Here is a 17262-nt window from a genome sequence, read left to right as displayed (position 1 = left end):
AACAGTCAGTCAAATCCAGAACATTTAATAAGACATCTCCCCTGGACTCTTTGAAAGAAGTGAATGTCAAGGGTTAGGGAGTACTGTTCTAAATGAAAAAAGACCATAGGGGCATGACAATCTGATAAGATGTTCTGGATCCTGAATTTAAAAAGAAAAATAAAAAAGGAAAAAATAGATACAAATGGCATTTTGGGAGAATTGGGAAAATTTGAATATTCAGTATATGTTAGGTGACACTAAAGAATTATGTTAATTGTCATGGTGTGATAATAGTATTTATGCAAAATTGTCTTTATTCTTGGGGTGCCTGGGTGGTTCAGTCAGTTAAGCCTCTGACTTCGGCTCAGGTCATGATCTCGTGGTGGTTCATGAGTTCAAGCCCCACGTTGGGCTCGGTGCTGACAGCTCAGAGCCTGGAACCTGCTTTGGATTCTGTGTCTCTCTCTCTCTCTGCCCTCCCCTGCTCGCGTTCTGTCACTCTCTCTCAAAAATAAATAAACATTTAAAAATTTTTAAAATAAGGATAACTTCTTTAAAAAAAAAAGAATTGTCTTTATTCTTAGGAGATGTTTGCTGTCTACCATTATTTCAAATGGTTCCACCCACAAAGCATGTAACACATACACATGTGCAAAGACCGCCAACCAACCCAAATGTTACAGAAACTAAAACCATATGATGGTAGCAAATAGGGAAGCACCGAGTGTGTCTTGTATCCACCTATTGTATTAATGTAGATTGTCAGAAAAAACAGAAGCGACTCTATGTATTTCAAGCATGAAAGGCTTTCATACAGAGAATTAAAGGTTGATAAAGCTGTTGGAAGTGCTGGAGGAGTGACCGTCTCAGCTTGTGCTTGAAGGAGAGACGCTCAAAAAAGTTCACCTGTTAGTAGCTACAAATGAGAAGCTCACCTAATTGTCTTAGTCTGTGAAACCAATGGGTGTGCTTCTTAACAAGGTCATCCCGAAGCTGTTTTAAAACCCGTCTGTCTGCCTATGCATCTTCCTGCAACTACCAGTGAAGAGTAACAGTCTCTTCTCTTGCCTCTCACACCGACTCTAACCTAGGCCTATGGGAGAAAGGGGATTCTGGGAAATATGGTTCCAGGTGTCTCTTCTGCATTACGGACAAGACCTTGGAAGGGGTGGTGATGATACTAACTTGCAAACAGAAACTATAGTGCAGCTATGTTTTATATCATAGCCTCTCCGAAAACCAACAGAGTACGAAAAATGCCTTTTCACAAAACATATGGGAAGATATGCATAACATGAAAATCATCATTAAAAAAAATGTTTATTTATTTTTGAGAATGGGGAAGGGAAGAGAGAGGGAGAGAGAATCCTAAGCAGGCTCCACGCTCAGCACAGAACCCTACACAGGACTCCATCCCATGGCCATGAGCTCATGAACTGAGCCAAAAGCAAGAGTCGGATGCTTAACCGACTGAGCCACCCAGCCACCCTGAAAGTTATCATTTTTAAGTGCACAACTATTCAATGGTATTAAGTACATTCACATTGTTGTGCAACGACCACCAGTAACTTTGGCATCTTCCCAAACAGAAGCTCTATGCCATTAAACAATTTATCTCTTTGTCCTCCCTCTCCCAGCCCCTGGTCACCTCTAACCTACTTTCGGCCTCTGCCTATTTTAAGTACTCCATTTAAGTGGACGCATACAAGATTTGTCCTTTTGTGTCTCGTTTATTACACTTAGCGTAATGTCATCAAGATTCATCCATGTTATAACATATATCAGAATTTCCTTCCCTTTTAAGGCTACATAATGCTCCATTGTGTATCTATACCACGTTTTGCATATCCACTGATCTGCCAATGGACAGTTGGGGCTGTTTCCACCTTTTGACTGTTGTGAATAATGCTGCTATGAACATGGGCATACAGACATCTGCTCTAATTCATGCTTTCAACTCTTTTGGGTGTATACCCAAAAGTGGGATTGTAATTCTAACTAATACTAACTCATACAAAGTCTGGAAAAAAAGAGAGAGAGAGAGAGAGAGAGAGAGAACATAAGTTCACCAAGGGATAGGAAATTTCAAACTGAGGGAACAGCATGTATGAAGGCTGAGGGTCCTGAAAGAGACTGTGTGCTTGGAGAATGCCAAGGGTGTTGTGTGGTAGGAGATGAGACCAGAGTGGGTTGGGATGAGCCACAGCAGAGAATACACTGAGTAGGCAGGACTTTGGCAGAGAGACTTGTCTGAGGCTATGGATGTGATCGAGGTGAGAGGCAAGAGGGTCTGTGATGTAACTGGTAGTAGAAATGGAGGAGAGGGGGCCGATTCAAGGTACATTTAGGATAAAAAAATCAGGAGTTCAGGAATGTGTGGCTAAGTCTATGGAGTGGGAGTGACGTCAGACAAAGGTCTGGGCTCTCTGGCTTCCCCTCCTCCGAAGCCCTGTGGGTGGAGTATTCCTGTGGGAAGAATCCTCCTCTTGCTCTAATTCTTTGGACCCAGGGGCCTCTAACCATCTCATCTTCCCCCTATCACATCTGACTTCCCAGCAATTCCAGGATTGTTTCATGGAGGATAGGAGTGTCCTTAACTCTATAAATCTGGCTCTCGCCAGGCTGCTTGAGTAGCCAGTGATGGAGCCGGCCAGAGCTGCTCAGGTTCTGCCGGGCCCCTGGACGTCGTCCCTGTCTAGCTGGGGCACAGGGCCTCGGGCAGTTGAGTAAGAGCAGGGCCCTTAGCAGAGAGGCTCTTCTCTGTTGGTGGGCCAGCTGGCTGGTCAGTGGGACGGTTGAAGGCTTGGGGGGAACTGGGTGAGGAGTTCGGCCTTACTCCTCACTCTTCTGCTGGAGAGCCCCCCTGAAATTAGGGCACTCATTAACCCTCTGGGTGCCAGGGAAGGGCAGGAGGTGAGTGCTGGGAGGCAGCTGAGGTCATCCTTCTTTGAACCTCCACGTGGTATTTACTCAGGGCAACTGTTGCCAGAGGCCCAGGCCCCTGGAGTATAAAGCTGAATGTCTGCTCTCTGTGCCCAGAACCGAGCAGGTGAGCAGAGGCTGGGTGGAGGGATGTGGGTCAGAGTCCCAAGGGAGGGGACTGCAGGGGTCTCAGCAGAGAGCTGGGGGCAGAAAGTAAGGACCAAGGGCATCCTCTCGGAGCACTCTGGCAGGATTGCTTCTTCCCTGTGGGGTACTCCATAAGGTGTACCATACGGTGGAAGGCAGGAAGGTGGGTGAGCAAGGGGGTGGGCGGTGGCAGAAGTGGCTGAAGGGGCTGCTCCTGGGGGCTTGGGGGGTGGGGGTGGGGCTTTACAAAGCAGTTAGAGCTCCACACTGCATGCTGTGTGGCCCAGGTGATAAATAAGTCCTCCTCCCCGAACCCCCCTTTCCTCTCCCAGCCATGCTCACCTAGATCAGCTCTCGTCAGCCCCAACAGCCTTGTGCTCCGCACACCCCAGGGAAGGGTTAACAGATGGGGCAGGTTGCCCCTGGAGCAGGGTCCCCTGGTGCAAATCTGGGAGATGTCCCTTCCTTGGCTTCTTCACCCTAACCAGGCCTCCTTTCATCCTCCTTCTGAGTAGATAATGGCCAGCATGACTGCACTTCTGACCTGGGCTTTGGCTCTGCTCCCAGGTGGGTCTCGGCCCGACTTCAACGCGGAGCGGTGGGTGGAGGCTGGACTGATGGTCCCCCATCCACCCTGGGGAAGGAAACACAGCCCCTAACTACCACATCCCTGTCCACAGTGCTTGCAAGTGCCCAGACACAGAAAGGCTTCTGGGACTACTTCAGCCAGAGCAGCAGGGACAAAGGCAAGGCCGAGCAGGTCCAGCGGCAGAAGCTGGCATGGGAACCCACGTGAGTGGCTAGGACAAGGGGTGTGGGTGCAGGGAGGAGACAGCTGAGCTGTGGTGTGCCGCCTCTGATTCCTCAACCTCCTTAGTCCTCACTGGCACAGAGGAACCGAATTGTGCTAGTTTTATCCCATCTAGACTTCCTGGGTTGTGCAGCCCCCTCTGCCAGCAGCAGCACCCCCACGTCTGCCTTGCTCTCACTGATGGCTGCTGCCCCTGTCCGCTGAGGGGTGGGAGCCGGGAGCTGCAAATAGTCCCCCCCCCCCCCCCCCCCCCCCCCCCCCCCGTGTTCCCAGAATGAAAGGAATACGCGAGAGTCCGGGTGCCTCTGTGTTTCCGGGCGCAGTTTTGGTCTGGATGTGCACGTGCCGTGTGTGTTCGTACTTCCGTGCGAGGGGTTGTGTGGTTGGCCCGCAGGTAGGACTAGAGCCACCAACCTGCATCCTCGGTTTCCGCAGATGATCAGTGAGTGATGTGTCCGCAGCAAAAGCGATGATGGGGCTAGAAGTCTGACGACTTGCGTGTCTGTCCCCTTCCCCAGGAGCCTGAAAGACAGCCTTGAGCAAGACCTCAGCAATATAGACAAGTTCCTGGAAAAGCTGGGCCCTCTCAGTGGGCAGGCGAGGGAGCCTCCTGCGCTCCCCCAGGACCCGGCGGACATGCGGCGGCAGCTGCAGGAGGAGCTGGTGCAGGTGAGGGCGCGCCTGGAGCCCTACATGGCAGAGGCGCACGAGCAAGTGGGCTGGAACCTGGAGGGCTTGCGGCGGCAGCTGAAGCCCTACACCGCGGAGCTGATGGAGCAGGTGGCGCTGCGCGTACAGGAGCTGCAGGAACAGTTGCGCGTGGTCGGAGAGGGCACCAAGGCCCAGCTGCTGGGCGGCGTGGACGAGGCGCGGGGCCTGCTGCGGGAGCTGCAGAACCTCGTGGCGCACCACACGGGCCGCGTCCAGGCGCTCTTCCACCCCTACGCCCAGCGCCTAGTGAGCGGCATCGGGCGCCACGTGCAGGAGCTGCACCGCAGCGTGGCCCCGCACGCCGTCGCCAGTCCCGCGCGCCTCAGCCGCTGCGTGCAGACGCTCTCGCGCAAACTCACGCTCAAGGCCAAGGCGCTGCACGCGCGCATCCAGCAGAACCTGGACCAGCTGCGGGAAGAGCTCAGCGCCTTTGCCGGCGCCCGCGCTGATGGCGTGGTTGAAGGGACCAGCCGGGACCCCCAGGTGCTGTCCCAGGAGGTGCGTCAGCGACTCCAGGCCTTCCGCCACGACACCTTCCTGCAGATCGCCGACTTCACCCGTGCCATTGACCGGGAGACCGAGGAGGTCCAGCTGCAGCTGGCGCCGCCCCCTCCAGGTCACAGTGCCTTCGCCCCAGAGTTTCTCCAAGCGGACAGTGGCAAGGCCCTGAGCAAGCTGCAGGCCCGTCTCGAAGACCTGTGGGAAGACATCAACTACAGCCTTCACGACCATGGTCTCGGCCATCAAGAGGAGCCCTGATTGTCTACTCGTCCAGGCCCACTTCCAGGCTTCTTCTCGGAGCTCAGGATCTGAGCCCCCACCAGGTGTGGCTCAGTCCTTGACAGTGGCCTGTTGGGCAGAGGGTGGAGGGCCCTGCACAGGATAGGCGTGGCCACCAAAGGGACTGTTGTTCCTGGAATATTCAGCCTCTTGGCGATTCCCCCATCCGGATGCATTATACTCACCAGGCTTTGCAAACCCAGCTTCCCGTGTTCATTTGGGAATCCTCATAAGTTGCTCCATTCCAGTATGGTGGGAGTGGGGAGGGAGAGAGGCATTCTGTGTGCAGGTAATTTTGTGCAAGCCTGTTGCCATGGTGCCGGAAGCCTGTGCCTCTTCTTCCTGGGACTTGACTCCATCACTTCTGGCCGCCTGGTGGCCGCTGCTACAGCTGGTCTACAGAGAGGAGCTCTTTTCTCGCCAGGGCTGCCATGACAGCTTCTGTTGGGGAATGGAAAGGGAAAAGGGAGGAAAATATGTAAGAGCATATGAAGGTGTGTCTATACCCCTGCTGGCTCTGATGCCGGTGGGTTCAGGTGCTGGGGGCTGTGATGAGAGGGAGCAGAGCCTGTATTTCCTTATATAGCTCTACATGGAAACAGCTGACCAAACCCTCCAGACTCTGTGGGCTTCTTTAACCCACAGGGAAGCCTACTCTGTGTCGTCTCCATCTGGGGCCCCTCACTTCTGACTCCCAGGCTGAAGCCTAGACTTCTGATTCAAATGAAATAGAGGTGTATGGTGGATGCATATTTGTCTGGTGTGACTCTTATTTGGGCTGTGTCTGAAAGCAGTGGCCTCGCACCCATCACTCATTCAAGTCCCTCAATGCTCTGTCTCATGGACCCCCTACCAGTCCAGTCCAGGTCTGTCAGAGGGTTCTGGCTTTGGCTAGGCCTGCCTTAGATGACTGCTGTCTGTCATGCCTGGGTGTCGGCCTGGGTTACAGACCCTTCCTCTGCACCTGCATTGTTCGCCAACCTTATCACAGGATAGTGTGCATGAATTTCAGGCTCCTGAGGTGGCCTGTCTCCCTTGCTTCTGCTGTTTGAGATTTTGAATGGCTTTTTTATGATGGACCCTTTTCTTGGGACTTCCAAATCTTAAGCCCCCGTTCCCCATGTACACATTCACTCAGGGACAACAAATGTCCTCGTAGATCCTTCTGGGAACTTGAAATTGGGGATGGGTGAAGTGGGGGGAAGAGGAAAGGGTAAATACACCCCGTCTGGCACCTTTGGGAATGTCCTGTCCAACACCTTTTCCTCCCCATGCAGCCTGCCTGGCACAGGGTTCTCAGTACCCCATATGAATTTGGCCTAATCATACCCACAGGCTGGACCTCTTCCCTGACACCCTAGATTTAGCAACAGAACTGGAGGAGAGGTGCCCAGGGAGAGGAGATACCGGAAAGGAAAGTTTACCAAAAAAAGAGTTGTTTTTGTTGTTAATTAGGAAACTAGGAGGGGTGAGTCAGCCCGGGTTTGATGTGTTGGGGATGAGGGGGCGGGAGTAAAAATGAGGGCTGTGTATTTGAGGTTGGAATTTGGGCAGGTGTTTATAAGGACAGAAATAGGGAGTGAGAACAGAAAGGGAGAGAGGGATTGAGGGACTGAGGGAGGGGGATCTATAGCCAAAGCAAATGTCTGGCCCAACAATGGAGTGGAGCCAGAGCCCAGGTTGTACCGCACCTCCTTGTGGGTACGGAGGGACAAGCCAAGCCTCTTGCCATCAAGGCTCTTGTATTTACGGACAATAATTAGAACCCTGTAGGATGGAGCTATTGCGAAGGAGCCAATGGGTCTGAGCCCTGGGTCTGAGAGGACGTCCTGCCGGGAAGCAACGCCTGAACTGAGGTGGAGGCAAAGCCTGAATCAGGCTGGTTTTGTAAGTCTGGACCATAGTATCCCAGCAGTGAGAAACCTTGTCAGACACCGTTCCCTAGGGTCCCAAATCTGCGGCCTCTTTAAGAAAAGACGGGGCTACAGCTAGCGGAAGTGACAGAAGGGGGTGGGGCCACGAAAAGAGCGGAAGGCGGAAGTGGGGGCGTGAGCTGCGCGTGGTGGCGATGGCTGCTAGCGGGGCTGTGGAGCCTGGGGCCGCGGCGGCTACTGCAGCCCCCTCACCCGCCCCGGCCCAGGCTCCAGCCCCCGAGCACTTGTTCCGGCCCATCAGCGCCGAGGATGAGGAGCAGCAGCCCACTGAGATCGAGTCGCTGTGCATGAACTGTTACCGCAACGTGAGGCGGGGGCGCGGCCCCGGGCGGCGGGAGGTTGAGCTGAAGCGGGGAAGGGCGGTGGGGTCGGAGACCCAGGTAGGCCCAGTTGGAGACCCGGAGGCGAGGCACGCCCGCGGGTCGGTAGACGGGGAACTGGAGCTTCGTTGGTTCTTTCTAGCTGCTTTCTGCTTTCTCAGGGCACGACGCGCCTCCTGCTCACCAAGGTCCCCTTCTTCAGAGAAATAATCGTAAGCTCCTTTTCCTGTGAGCACTGTGGCTGGAACAACACGGAGATCCACTCGGCAGGCAGGATCCAGGATCAGGGAGTGCGCTACGCTTTGACCGTCAGGACCCAGGAGGTGAGAGGAGCCTAGAACAGGTAGCCTAGTGTCCAAGAGAGGGCTTGGGGACTGGAGTCACAGCTCTGGTCTAGACGGCGCGGCCACGAATGAATACCTCTAGGTGCCCAAGCCTGAGTTTCCTCCTTTGTAAAATGATGTTGGGGCTGTCAGATGTTCGGGTCAGATAAGGCTTGTGAAAGTGCTTTGTCATTTTATTTTGTCAGAGGAAATGAAGTGAGTAGTAGTTGTTATGAATAGTACTCTCAGCATTTGGGCAGCTGGGCTCATGCATGGCCTATTTGGTGGGAGTCGTCCGGACCCCCTGCTATGGACAGAGGAAGAAACTGCTGGGTATTTCCCGAGAAGCTGTACTGTTGACCTCTCTGGACTGAAAATTTTTCTGCCCAGGACATGAACAGAGAAGTGGTGAAAACGGACTCTGCCACCACAAGCATCCCGGAGCTGGATTTTGAGATTCCTGCCTTCACTCAGAAGGGAGGTAGGTATAAGATCAGGGTGGTTGGACTGTTCGTTGTTCATGCCTGGCTACAATCTTGCTTTCTTGCAAGAACCCTAGTGCTGGGCCTGGTGGCTAGTATATGGGTTTGGGTGTGGTATTGCTGTGGTCTTCATTGGTTCAACATAAACTGAAAGCTAAGATAAAACAGCTTGAGACAGTAGAGTGTGATAGACTGTAATGTGCATATTACAGAATGTTAGCGTCACTGTTGTTACAAATGAATAGAACCTTGTTCCAGGCCTCCTCATCTTACAGTTGAAATCAAAGCCCAGAGAGTTCAAGTGAATTGCTCAGAGTCATACAGGCATTTGATAGCATAGTCAAGACTCTCTTGTCTTTTTTTCTTATTCACTAGCCCTGACCACCGTTGAAGGGTTGATCAGCCGTGCTATCTCTGGCCTGGAGCAGGATCAGCCCACACGAAGGGTAAGCTTGGGCTTTCTGATTGCAGCAACTCAAGCAATAACGACATATATACATATATATATATATGTATATACATACATATGTATGTATGTATATATATGTATATACGTATATACGTATATATGTATATATATATGTGTGCATACGTATAGTTATGTATCCAAACAGAGTGTTCAGCTTCCCATGTAGCTGAACTGTCTCTGATTAAATGTTGGAGAACTTTTGGGGGAAGCACATGGTGATGCTGTAGCTGCCGGGATGTTGTCTGTTTTGCATCTACTATCTTTTCTACTTCCCTTTTCCCAGTGTAGATTCAGACCTCATCTCAGACAGGTAGGATGATACTACCTCTGAAGAGCCTTTCCTAATCCCCTTGGGTTCATCTCTACTTCCTGAGCGTTCCACCGTACCTTATATTTATTGTAAAGGAAGTAATTGCATATTTAGTCATGTGTTTTCCTAACTGGCTGAGGAGCCCCATGAGAGGACTCTGGTTTATTTACTGTTGTATTTCTAAACTGGCGTGAGAGCCTGGGCTCTGTACATGGTTGAATGAGTGAGAAATTGGATCTTGTTTGGCACAACCAAACTTACATGCTGTATCTTCTTGTGAAGTCTCAGTCTCTCTGTTCCCACTTATACTAAGACAGGTGGTGACTTCCTGATGGAGGTGGTGTGGGATTGACAGGGAGTGGGGTCTATCAGCAGGGCCAATGCTTTTTACCATCTGTTCATGTCAGGCAAACGAAGAAGCCGTAGCTGAAAGAATTGATGAGTTCATTGTCAGACTGAAAGAGCTAAAGCGAGTGGCCTCTCCTTTCACTCTGGTGAGTACTGAGGAACTCTGGGTTCCCTAGATTTAGGGGACGAGAGACCCTTAAGTCTGGGATTTTTCCACTGGTGCCGGAGAGGTCTGATGGTAGGTGGAAGAGCATATGTAATTTCTTGTTGTAATGACTCCCTCCATCAGATCATTGATGATCCCTCAGGAAACAGCTTTGTGGAAAACCCACATGCTCCCCAGAAAGATCATGCCCTGGTGATCACACACTATAACCGGACTGTACAACAGGAAGAGATGCTGGGGCTCCAGGTAAGTAGACGGAAGAAGCCGGCAGAATGCTGTGGCATTATCTTGCTCTCTGGATTGCTTGGAATCAGTGGAATCTTCCTTTGTCATTGCTGCCCTGCGTACCCTATCTCTGCATGTCTGTGCGTCTCTTAGCTCATGTCAAGACTTAGGATAAACTAGGGGTGCCTGGGTGGCTCAGTCGGTTAAGCGTCCGACTTCAGCTCAGGTCATGATCTCCAAATTCATGAGTTCGAGCCCCGCATCAGGCTCTGTGCTGACAGCTCAGAGCCTGGAGCCTGCTTTGGATTCTGTGTCTCCCTCTCTCCCTGCCCTTCCCCACTTGTGTTCTTATCTCTCTCTGTCTCTCAAAAATAAATAAATGCAAAAAAAAAAAATTTTTTTTTAAAAAGACTTAGGATAAACTGTACAACAAAGGTTGCTGGTGACTGTGATCCTATCTTAAGCTCTGTTCTTCCGTGGACTGGGGCTTTGCTTCCTGGTTTCTCTGTTAAACGCATGTGGCCAGCCGACATACACAGGCCAGAATATTTTCTCTCACTCCGAGGCAGGGTGTTGGGAATCTGGGGTGTATGCGCCAGCGTGTGATTTGTATCTCTGCTGCGCTAGGCTGAGGCACCAGAGGAGAAGCCAGAAGAGGAAGATCTCAGAAACGAAGTGAGTGCCATGGGCTGCTGCGGAGGAGGGAGCACGGCTGTGGGCGGAGGCTGGTGCTGCTCAGTCCCTCACCACCAACGTGGGTGGCGACTGCGTGCTCGTTCACCTACTGCGTGGTTTTAGCCGGAGCTGGGCTCACCCTCCGTCCCCATGTTGTCTTCCAGGTGCTGCAGTTCAACACAAACTGTCCAGAATGCAATGCTCCGGCTCAGACCAACATGAAACTAGTTCGTATCTTTTGTCAGGCAGTTGGGCTGCTCCTCCTGTAACTCGGGCACGAAGAGCGTATGCAGGCTGGGGAGGAGTCCTCCCTACAGGGAAAGCACGTGTTTTATTCCAAGCGATGAGGAAGGTGTTGCCTTTGATGAGACTGTGCACCGTGGCTTTTGGGTTCAAAGAGAGAATGAGGCCATGGTTTTAGGGTCCTGTGTTTGACCTGAGTCCTATCTTCAATTATTTGTGAACAAGGATTGCCGTGGGTTGCAACGTTACCTTCTTCTGTAGAACTGCCTGAGTTAGGCTACTGCTTGTGACCTATTTCCTACAGTCCTAGGACTAGCAACTGTGTTGAAGGTTTGGATTTGTTCTTCCCCAGAAGGTGCTCTTGCTATCCTGGAAGCAGACTTCCTTAACTCCCGTCTTCCAGAAATCCCCCACTTTAAGGAGGTTATCATCATGGCTACCAATTGTGACAGCTGTGGCCATCGGACCAATGAGGTAACCCCTGTTTAACTTTGATCTGTCCTAAATCTGCTTTGGGATGAAGTGGGAGGAAGCTGGGTCTTTCTCTTGGATTTAAGGCAGGGTGAGGAGTCCTTGAAGGAACTGGGAATTAAGAAAAAAAAGTTAGACTATAACTCATTAAAGACATTAAAGATTGGTTATATGGAAGAGAGAGGTGTGCTTGCTCTTTTTTTTTTTTTTTTTTGAGAGACCCTTTTTTTTGACCCACCTCTTAAAGGATTGGAAGTGCAGGGAAACAGATTTTGACTCAGTAATAAAAAACTTTCTAGCTCTTTCTGAAAATAGAATTGGCTGCCTTGGAGGGTTGTACATTACCTTTCCCTGAGTGTACCCAAGCGAAAGCTGGTTAAATTCTTACTGTTTTTAAAGCTATTTAAATTCTGAACCCAGAATATTATAAGGTGCATCCACATGTTACATGCGGTTGAAAGTCCCTTTCAACCTGAAGAGTCAGTTTTTTTTCAAAGGCAAATTCAGAGTTTGGTGGCAATTTGGGGTAAGTTTTGGCAGGCTCCCGGCCAGCTCTTGGTGGCTTCGGTTTGGGTGACTGCCACCCCTGCTAGTTTACAAGGCTCTGTCCTTGGTAGCTGTTAGTGGGCCTGATTGGAGGTCACCCCCCCCCCCCCCCTTCTGAGGTCTCCCAGGCCCTAGGGGAGGATCCCATCTTCTCTGCTGCTGTTCCTGACCACTGTTGTCTGTGCAGGTGAAATCTGGAGGTGCAGTAGAACCCTTGGGCACCAGGATCACCTTCCACATCACACATCCCTCAGATTTGACGAGAGACGTGCTCAAGGTAACATCCTGCTTGGAAAAGTGTCTGTCTGCCTCGCATAGCTGTTTCTATCTAGGGGAAATTGCCTTTTTAAAATTACATCCTGGGATCGTGTGGTACCACCTAACTTCCCTGGGTTTCAGGATCCCTGAGTAGAGTTAATCCATGCTAGGCAGTACAGATTCAGAAGGTGACCCATAAACTCTCTCTGATGACTTGGCAGCTTTATGCCTCCAGTGTCTGTGAGGGCTCTTGTCTCTGGTCTTTAATGACAGGATACTTGGCAACTTGGAGCCATGACTCAGAATGTCGCTTTATTAGGGTGGTTCCATTTCTGTGGTTTACACGGAGAGGCATGAGCCTGGCTTTAACTGGAGAGTCGGAGAGAACGGGGCAGGTTTTTCCCCAGACTGTCACTGGCAGTATTAATTTGGCAGGAGGACTCTGGTTAGCTTTTTCTAAGAGGCTTCTGTTCTCAAGCCTAATTTGACTCTCATCTCCCAGTCTGAGACGTGTAGTGTGGAAATCCCAGAGCTGGAATTTGAACTGGGAATGGCCGTCCTTGGGGGCAAGTTCACCACACTGGAGGGGCTACTGAAAGACATCCGGGAACTGGTGAGTTGCCTGAGTATAGCGCAAGGCCGCTTCAGCAGTGTGGCTGTGAGGAGGGGGCTAGAAGGCTTCACACGCCCTGGTTTTTGGAGCTCTTAACTGGGGGTTTCTTTGCCTTAAAGCTGATTTTGAGAGACTTAAATATTAGTTTGGGTTGTGAAGATAAGTTGACGGGAAATTCTGAATGGAAACTCTCAGGCTTACCTCTGGAACAACGTAGGCATTTTGTAGTTTTGGGTAAGTCACTCATTTCACTGTAAAATGTGGGGAGGAGGGTCCTTCCAGAACCTGAAACTCCCCAACATGTATAGGCATGTGTGTTGATTTAGCCCATATATTTATTCTCTTGAGTCATTTCACTTACCTGGTTCTCAGTCGTCAGGCATTTTGTCTTTATAAATTATACTTTGCATTTCTTTTTCAAACTGGAACGAGAGTTTGTGCCGTCAGGACATTTTATAGTTTGTGTTTCATATTGCCAGTTGTCATCTTGGCAGGTTAATCTCTGTATTCTTAGCAGTGGCCGTCTAGGTCAGGATGGTGGTGTGGAGACCTAGGCTTCCCCGACTGGGCCCCGTCCTGCCATTCCCCACGAGCTTAATGGTCAAACCTGGTATTCTAGCAGTTTGGATGCCGATTATTGCAGGTGACCAAGAACCCCTTCACACTGGGTGACAGTTCCAATCCTGGCCAGATGGAGAAACTGTGGGAGTTCAGCCAGAAGTTAGACCAGGTGAGTTGATTCTGGCCCTTAGGTGCGTGTGGTCCTGGGGTGCCAGTGGGCAAGAGGCCACATACCCTGTCCTGCCACCTTCTAAACACCTAACCAACTTGTTGGGGATTCTCCTGGTTTCCGATAGGCCGTGTCCTCTTCTTTCTTGGTTTTCTCCCTTGTTTTGTTGGAGCGCTTTAGTAGCTGCAGTTGGGTTTTTCATGTTTTTCATTTATACTACTTTTCCAAGAGTTTTTTTTTTTTTTTTTTTTTTTTTTTCGGGTTTTGGAATATTCTCCCTCCTCCCTTTTCCAAGTAGCATCCTGTTGTTTTAAGGATGTAGTGTTTTTTTTCTCATGAGAATGTTGATGTTGGTTTGTATTTTTTTGATGTTTTATTTTCCTTGCATAGTTTCCATTTCCTTTCAAGTTTTTTTTTTTTTTTTTTTTTTCCATTTAACTTTCTGTCTTTCAAAGGTTGGGGCTTTGCTCGGGTAGCTGATAGTCCTTGTCAACTTAAAAGCAGAGGGCTGAAACACCAGCGTGGAGGTGAATGTCACTCACGTCGGGCTCCTTGTAGGGGGAGTTAGCTTAGCCCTTTGTTGAGCTATAAAACCCCAGTGCCAGTGTCATGAGGTTTTCCCTCTTGGGCTTCTCACCCCATCAGTGGGTATTCCATTTCCTGGCCTGAGGAGGACTACTTGGCTGGCAGTGTTCTGAGAGCTGAGTGTGGGAATAGGGCTGGGTATGTACGTCTGTTTCTAATAACAACACGTTCTTAACCTCCCGGTCTCTGCTTCCTGTCCCTCCATCCTTCAACTAGGCTGGCGCCCCCTAGGCCATAATGTGAATCCTGTAGTTTTCTGATGGGGTGGAGGGAGAAGGGGCCTATGTGGAATGGGAGATGAGATCCAGGATGTCACATTGCTTCTTAAGTAACTTTCATACAGCCTTTATTTTAGGTCTTCTCTGCTCCACTTTGAGAGGTACCTCATTTCAGCAGTTTCTAAAACTTTTGGGGATTCTGCCACGTAAATTGGGTTGGTTCTTGTCTGGTAGACCAGCCCCTTCCTACTAGGAGGGATGTAAAATTTATGTGCTGTATTCTCTTTCGTTTAGATCCTTGAGGGTAACGTGAAGGCCCACTTTATTATGAATGATCCAGCAGGAAACAGCTACTTGCAGGTACGGTCGACCTTCCCTGATAGTTAACAGAGAACTATTTTCTGACCTTCCTTGAATATGTATTATTTCTCCAGAAGCTGGAGACGTGATTCTAAATGAACTGCTCTTTATCAAGGAACCTCTTATATATTAGAATTTGAGACCTCTTAGAATTTGAGACCTAAGGAAGTGAGGGCAGGCAGGAGAGACTGTGTGTGTCAAGAGGGGGGGGGGGGGGGGAAAGCTACTCCTAGGCTCCTTCTTTCTCTAGTTTAGCTCTTGTCCCTAGCAATGGAGTTGTCATTTTGCAAATCTAATTGTGGAGTGAGGAGAAATGGTGCCTTGTCCAGAAGCTGAAATAGGACACCGGAGAGGCTTTAAACTGACTGGAGAGATATTCTGGTGATTTATAATAACTTTAACATTTATTGAGCAGTTTTTGTTGGTCAGGCAGAACTGTTTAAGGTCTCTCTATGATTAAGACTGTTGCTATACTCTTCATAAGAAGGTGCAGATAGAAAGTTTTTTAGACAGACTGTTACCTAATTCTGTCTAGGGCTGGAGGGTCCCATTCTTGGGACTCTGTTGGGTTCTGTTGCTGCTCGCTAGTTGAGACTAGCTATGGGGAATTGGAGGCCTTTAGAATAAAAAAACTCATTAAGTTTTTGGGAAGGCGGGAGTTGGAAGCCACCTGGTGGGGTGAGGGGGCAGATAGCTGGGTGGCACAGGCACTGATTGTCTGTCCTTGACCTTGCAGAATGTGTATGCACCTGAAGATGATCCTGAGATGAAGGTGGAGCATTATAAGCGCACATTTGACCAAAACGAGGAGCTAGGGCTCAATGACATGAAGACAGAGGGCTATGAGACAGGCCTGGTCCCACAGCGGTAGTAGTGGATGGTTCCCGAGCCCGCCTCCAGTGCTGCTCAGACCAAGGGGCTGTTTATTAGTATTGGGAAAGGCTGGGGGTGTCCTCCCCACCAGGCCTTGCCCATGTTGGGGGGGGGGGGACACCCGGTCTGAGTCAGAGATGTGGGCACAGTCTATGAACAGTTTGTCACAGAAGTGCAAGCCTGTCGGACCGTATTTTGGAGGTTTTGAATTGGCGTGGGAAGAAACCCAGAAATGAACCATGGGGCATGTCATCATCGCTTTTTTTCCTGTCGAGTCTTTACCCTCCCTCCACATAATGCTTTTGCTAGGGTTGGAACTCTGCAGATGGAAGACAGCAATATCTGGAGTTTGGGAGTTGGTTCGGGAATAGAAAATACTGGTTTTCAACAGGAAAAGAGTCTTCTGAGGGGAGGGAGTCCGCACAGGAGAAGTTCTCATTAAAATGATGGCTTTCCAACAGGATTGGCCTCCGAATTCACTCTGTCCTTGTTTGATACTATGCTGGTAGAATTCAATTTCCTGAGGAACATTTTTACCCCGGGGTAGCCAATTTGGGGATTGGAGATGACATTTCATTCATTCCTTCAGTAGATGTTTGAGTGCTTCCTTTGGGCCAGGCATACCACAGAAGTGAACAAAATAAAGCCCTCCAGCCATGGGGCTTAAAGTGGATTTTTGAGGTCAAGTCCATAATTCCTGCATTTGCTTTACCAGATGCAGCTAATAAACTAGAGGGCAAAGCTCAGACAGTGCCACTGGGCATAAATTTAATCCTGCCCAACTGCCCTTTGGGGTAGATAGGGTTGGGGTCTGAGCTTGGGACTTGTCAGGCCAAAGTGAGTAGGAAGGGAGTGGTAGAACTGGAGACACGGGCAGGAGATGGGTTGATGGGGCGGAGAGGGTGATACTGGTAATGCTTGTTGGAGCAGAAGGAGGAAGCATCCAGATGCCTGCTGACAGCAGGGCAGGGGCAGGGCTCTGCTGTTCAGTTAGATCCACCGAAGTGGACTAGAAGCCAACACAGGGCTGTGTCTGGAGGGGGACCCATGGGGCCCTCCAGCTAATGAAGCCCTGTCTCAGTCCAGTATCCCCCTCCCACAAGCCCTCAGAGACATAGTCTGCCTTCCTTCCTGGGCCTGAGCTGGACCTCTCAGGATAAGCCAGTGGCTAAAAGTTTATGCATGTACCTATTTTAATACGTGTATTTTTTGAACATGTAGCCTGCATTCTGAGTACTTACAAAGTATAACAAGCCTTCTTGACTAATATACTGTCACAGATTGACAAAAAAATTATCATGAGATAAGGAAAATACACGAGCTAATATTTTATTTCAAAAACTTTGGATTTACCTCTTGCACCTCACTTTGCTAGCCTCTGTTCCCAAGGGTCATGTTTTGGCTGTGTGAAGTTAGGGCAATTTCCTTAACCTCACCAGGCTTCTGTTTTCTCATTTGTGAAACATACTTGAGAATTAGAATTCAACCTCTCTAGCTTCCCTGGTTTGCTATGCTGAAAGTAGAAATAAGTCCTTTTCATTGGAAAGATTCTAGGCAAGCGATAGTTAGGGGCCACCTACGATATCAAACACGGGGAAGTTCACGGGTTGGAAACCATGTTTTTTCACAGTAATTAACTGGGTTTGGAATTCCTGACTTTCTCTCTTGAATCTTTCTTAGAAGCCTATTAGAGCTAAACCTATTAGAGCTAACCCCCCCCCCCCCACCTAAACCTATACTAATAGAAATAACTGGTAATA

At 49.8% G+C, this 17262-nt stretch overlaps 2 protein-coding genes across 3 annotated transcripts; both read left to right on the top strand.

Moving 5' to 3' along the window:
- The first annotated feature begins 3291 nt into the window (after window positions 1–3291).
- On the top strand, window positions 3292–6103 carry APOA5 (apolipoprotein A5). Its single transcript, XM_043579406.1, has 3 exons — window positions 3292–3618; window positions 3732–3843; window positions 4381–6103. Exons 1-3 carry the CDS (start codon window positions 3570–3572, stop codon window positions 5330–5332), a joined length of 1113 nt encoding a protein of 370 aa, XP_043435341.1. The 5' UTR covers window positions 3292–3569; the 3' UTR covers window positions 5333–6103.
- A 1274-nt stretch (window positions 6104–7377) lies between these two features.
- ZPR1 (ZPR1 zinc finger) lies at window positions 7378–15965 on the top strand. Of its 2 annotated transcripts, XM_043579403.1 has the most exons (14): window positions 7379–7592; window positions 7769–7930; window positions 8321–8411; window positions 8788–8858; window positions 9599–9685; window positions 9829–9951; window positions 10558–10605; window positions 10770–10836; window positions 11252–11322; window positions 12053–12142; window positions 12626–12736; window positions 13380–13466; window positions 14564–14629; window positions 15366–15965. In XM_043579403.1, the coding sequence occupies exons 1-14, from the start codon at window positions 7422–7424 to the stop codon at window positions 15498–15500; spliced, it is 1380 nt and encodes a 459-aa protein (XP_043435338.1). In that variant the 5' UTR covers window positions 7379–7421; the 3' UTR covers window positions 15501–15965. The 2 variants fall into 2 exon arrangements, with proteins under 2 accessions (XP_043435339.1, XP_043435338.1); XM_043579404.1 differs by lacking the exon at window positions 12626–12736 and having other exon boundaries at window positions 7378–7592.
- The last annotated feature ends 1297 nt before the right edge of the window (window positions 15966–17262 follow it).

Source organism: Prionailurus bengalensis, chromosome D1 (genome assembly GCF_016509475.1).
Source record: "Prionailurus bengalensis isolate Pbe53 chromosome D1, Fcat_Pben_1.1_paternal_pri, whole genome shotgun sequence".
Taxonomy (NCBI): Eukaryota; Metazoa; Chordata; class Mammalia; order Carnivora; family Felidae; genus Prionailurus; species Prionailurus bengalensis.
This window is presented reverse-complemented; position numbering and strand designations above follow the sequence as displayed.